The 4,731-nt window shown below is 36.0% G+C and overlaps 1 protein-coding gene across 1 annotated transcript; it reads right to left on the bottom strand.

The window, feature by feature from the left end:
* Positions 1 to 544: 544 nt before the first annotated feature.
* HELRODRAFT_186237 (hypothetical protein) lies at positions 545 to 3,505 on the bottom strand. Its single transcript, XM_009033732.1, has 6 exons — positions 2,683 to 3,505; positions 2,226 to 2,472; positions 1,887 to 2,052; positions 1,471 to 1,713; positions 1,339 to 1,376; positions 545 to 1,264 (listed from the first exon to the last, which is right to left on the bottom strand). The coding sequence occupies exons 1-6, from the start codon at positions 3,390 to 3,392 to the stop codon at positions 1,145 to 1,147; spliced, it is 1,524 nt and encodes a 507-aa protein (XP_009031980.1). The 5' UTR covers positions 3,393 to 3,505; the 3' UTR covers positions 545 to 1,144.
* Positions 3,506 to 4,731: the final 1,226 nt, after the last annotated feature.

Below are 4,731 nucleotides of genomic sequence, written 5' to 3'. Positions count from 1 at the left end.
TGTATGGATGAAATACAATGCTGGTTGAACGTGGCGGCGATATCATCAGTGATTTTGAAGTTACAGATCACTAACTTTATATTATTGCTCGATAACTGTTCAGTTATTCGTTGCCATCTTTTAAATTTCAAATTCAGTAGAGCTAACGCCGATGTTGTGTTTTCAATTTCGACATCTAATTTTGCCCTTCTCTTTTCAGACTCATCATCGTTGTATAAAATTATAAACTTCGAATTTATATTGTTTGCACCGCTTTCCATCGTCGTATGGTAAGTTACAAAATTCCTCGATAATATTATTTTATTCTCAATCCTACTAAACTCGGTCGGAGAACCGACCGATTCTATGCAAATATTTTCAAAATCGGGTAACAAACTCGATACCGACTGTTTAATCCGACACAAATCTGCATGAGAACTGTTGTAAGTTATCAGTTTGTATAATATATCACTAAGATGACGAGAAATTTTTTCAGAATTTTGTACGATTAAGTTTGTGTAGACAAGAGATTTTATTATCTTTTCAAGGTTTTTCGAATTTGTATTGCTGAACTTCAATGATAATTTAAATATTTTAACACATAATATCTTGTCAAAAATCATAGATTGAAATGTTTTTAAACATTTTAACACGCAGACTCTTGAATATGAAGCATTCTTTGATATCTTAGGAACAAGACAAGTTATTTTAGACAGCAAACTATGCAGCAGTATGACAAACGATTTACTACCATCACCATAAACACATTCATGTTTCAGCCCTGATCTAATTATAATTTTTAATACCAGGTGTTCAACATCAACACTACCTAATATAAATTTTCCTAATTTAGTGATTAGGAGTTTGTTTGTCGGCGTATTCACCATGATCTCCATAGCACACGGACCGAATGAAGGCGCCATTATATTTTTTATAATTAAACACTGTTCAGTAATCCGATTTAAACTGCACAAATTCATTCTTAAATGTCAAATTAACTCAATAAAATTCATTTTAAAAATGTCGGAACTGTTATTTTAATTTTAATATTGAAACATTTATATGAATCACAAACACACGGCTTGCTTGGTTGCCATAGAAACAAAGATATGTAAATTTTTTCAGGTGCATCAACAGAGAACAATAATTACAACTTCCTAATTTCCTATTTTAGACAGACACTCTTGCAGGCTTTCATCTTTTGGAAAAATTCTTTCGGACTTTCGCTCAGCGATCCGTCGTCAATGAACTTGCATTCCATGTTTCTCTTCCTTAGGTTGTATCTCTGTATGGAATAATAACAATAACAAAATTACAACAATAATAATAATAACAATAATAATAATAATTTTTGCTAACTTTGGCGGATTCAGTTATCTGAGAGTGGTAAGAATTCTCTATGAAAAAATAACAAAATGTCAACTACAATAATAACAATAACAACAACAAATAGTAATAATAATAAAAAAAATAAGAGCTATCGATTCATACCGGTATTTGTGACATCGCCGGTATCCGATAGCGATACCATCATTTCCTTATAAGGCGTTGACAGCTGTAGAAATTTGACGTCATCTTTCAGTTCTCGCAATGTTCTGGAAGACCATAAAGACGATGTGTCGTCATCATTATCAGGAGGATTGTACGTCACATCATTTGAAGATGATGGTGATGAAGAAGAGGAAGATGATGATGGCGGCGATGAGGATAATGGTGATGGTGACGCTGGTTGATCTGTTGGACGCAATGAGTCATTTCTTTTAGGTTTAACAACAACTACAGCAACAACAACTACAACAACAACAACAACACAAACAACAACAACAATAGGAACACAAATACAGCTTAATAACATACGATTGCTATATAAATTTATACATCTATCCAAACAAATAGATGAAGACAACCGAGCAGTATAGTCCTAATCTCTTCAGTTTGTCTCTTCAGTTCGTTCAGTAGATTATTGTTAATAGCAATGTAATCCTTGTACCTGAAGGCACAGCAGAGCAAGATCACAAGAGACACCGCGGCGAACAACAGTCTCGAATTATTTCTACATCTGTAAAAATCCAGCTGTGCGTTTGAACCCGGGAAGGATGTGACGTGATGGATGGATGGGTGGGGGTGATAAGGGCGATTTGAAATGGTGAAAATGTTGGTTAGGTGTGTGGTGGTGGTGATGTAAAAGATGATTATATGTGATATAAAGATGATAAAACACTATCACCTTCATCATCATTACAGACCTCACTAAAGTTATATATTCCCTCAACAGCAGAAGCGCCAGCAACACGATCATCAGCATCTCTTCTGATCATTGTGAAGAGGATCCTCTCAATGGCAAAATTAACTGACATGACGATGAAGATTGGAAATCTCGCCGATGACGTTTGCTTGGCTGACGTCAGCAGATATGACGTCATGATTGACGTCAAGTAAAAAATTAAAGATAGGCAGCCGGACATTTCGCCTATTACTAATGATTGCAGAGAGCTGTTTGTGTGTTGGTGTTTGCGTTGGTGTGTGCGTGTTTGTGTCTTTGTTTGTGTGCGTGGAGTGTGTTTGTTTGTAAGTGTGTGTGTGCTTGTATGTTTGTGTTTTTTATGCATCTGTTTGTTTGTAGTCAATTTTTTGTAATCGTGAATTGTATTCAATCCGATTCATCATGAAACATTATCGTGTGAAGAAATTCAACCGACCAACCTTACTTTATCAAAGATATCAAATATGTAATTCCTCTGCTCCGTGGATGACAGCATGAAATCATTCACCATTCCTTCGATTCCCACTTTCGATTCTTCCAAAGTCTTCTTCAGGGATGTTCCACTATCCAACAGCTCCTCCTGTATTCGGATCGAATCTAATTGTTTTTTCAGGATTTCCTTTTGCAGCTCGTTAGAGCTCTCCAGTTGGTTGGCTACCACGGATGACGTGTCGGCCAGTTTGTTGATCGTCTGTCTGGTTGAGGCTTGCCACTTTTGAGCCTGCAGAAAGAAGCAGACGTTTTGTGTGTGCGTAAAAAATTTTGTGTAGACGGCGTACGATTCGGAGTTGAAACGGCCTGTGCAAGTATCGATACTCTCGTCAGACTCGCATTTCTCCGACTGCCTACCGGTTTTTAGTAGGAAACAGTTTGCGAACGAGAAGGTCATACGATGCAATTCATCTTCATCCATCAGGTCGCATCCGGTCTGCAGGTTGTTGAGAGCGTCCAGCCAGCACTTACCGAACTTCGGAGATATTGATTCTCTCCGTATGTACGCCAAGTCATCCTTCCCGGCCTTGTATCGAACGTCCCGCGTCAGCTGCATCTCGTCAAATTCGATTACCGACAGAATCGATAAGAATCGAACGACGAATAATGCTATTAGCGTCAGGGCGGCTCTGCTTTTGAAGCGATTAATTATCATCATTGTTACTGCTCTGTTTTTTTTCCTGAATATTTAGTTGTGAAACAATTTCAACGTTAAAAACAACAAATGAATAATTTAAATGTATAAGTTGAATTTGAGCAACTTTAATAAAATTTAGAAAAAATGCGTTGAAAGCTTTTCCAGGAGATATATAATTTATAAGAATTTGTTTTCCCTTAATAAAGACGAGCACGTGCTTGTTTTGCTATTTGGCGCCAAAAAAATTGAAAAACGCACGAAAACACTAAACACAAAAAAGACTTTCAGATTATTTTATCACAATTTAAATAATTTTATTTTAAATAATTTTAATCTAATTTAAATTATTCAAATTTTTTATCAAAAAATAAGTATATTCTACGCGGAAATACACTCGTAGAATATTTTTCATGAAAGCCAAGCTGCATTTCTCGCACTAAATACTCATTACTTTCAACTTTTTTTCTGATTTCTCTACTCTGTAATCATCACAACAAAGGTCATGACGTCAGCAAAGATGGCGACGAAGAGGATGTTGATTATTGCTACGTAGCATCGTCAGCTTTTATCATCTGGAGTCGAGTTCAGAATCATCATGCGACCGCTGGGACGGACGCCTTCTATGGTGACGGAAATATAACGATGGTGATGGTGAGGAAGACGACGACGATGATGGTGATGATGATAATTAAGATGGTGATAGAGATTATGTTGATGATGATGTTGTTGACCATGAGGATGAGAAAGATGATGAGAAAAGATGATGGTGACGATGGAGTCACAAGAACATTTCTTTTTGAAATAAGCGCTATATAAATGTGCAACTACTACTACTACTGATAATTATGAAAAAGATGATGATGATGATGAAGACGACGATAGTGATGGCAGACAAATAAATCAATAATATAACCGTGATTGATGATGATGGTTTTTAGTAATCTTTATAACGCTAACAATGACAGCTACTTAGTAGTAATAGTACTAGTAGCAGTATTAGTAGTAGAAGTAGTAGTAGTTATAGTAGTTGTTGTAGTAGTAGTAGTAGTAGTAGTAGTAGTAGTAACAGTAGTAGTAGTAGCAGCAGCAGAGGAAGTAGTATTAGCAGTAGAGCAATAATAGTAATAGTAGAAAAAGTAGTACTGATGATGATGTCGCCATTGATGGTGGTAATGATGATGATGATGATAATGGTTTTACTGAAGAAGAAACTTTTTTTGACAAATGGTGGTCAGGATTTTGATTAATAATATGCTGCTACAGATGATGAAAATACCAGGTAGTGATTAGGATAAGGGTTGTAAGGATGATAATGTTGATGGTGATGATGTTGATGGTTGTGATGATAATGATGAAGAAA

The sequence above is a fragment of the Helobdella robusta genome (genome assembly GCF_000326865.2).
Source record: "Helobdella robusta unplaced genomic scaffold HELROscaffold_97, whole genome shotgun sequence".
NCBI classification, from domain to species: Eukaryota; Metazoa; Annelida; class Clitellata; order Rhynchobdellida; family Glossiphoniidae; genus Helobdella; species Helobdella robusta.
The sequence above is the reverse complement of the archived record's forward strand: the minus strand, read 5'-3'. Positions and strand labels throughout refer to the sequence as shown.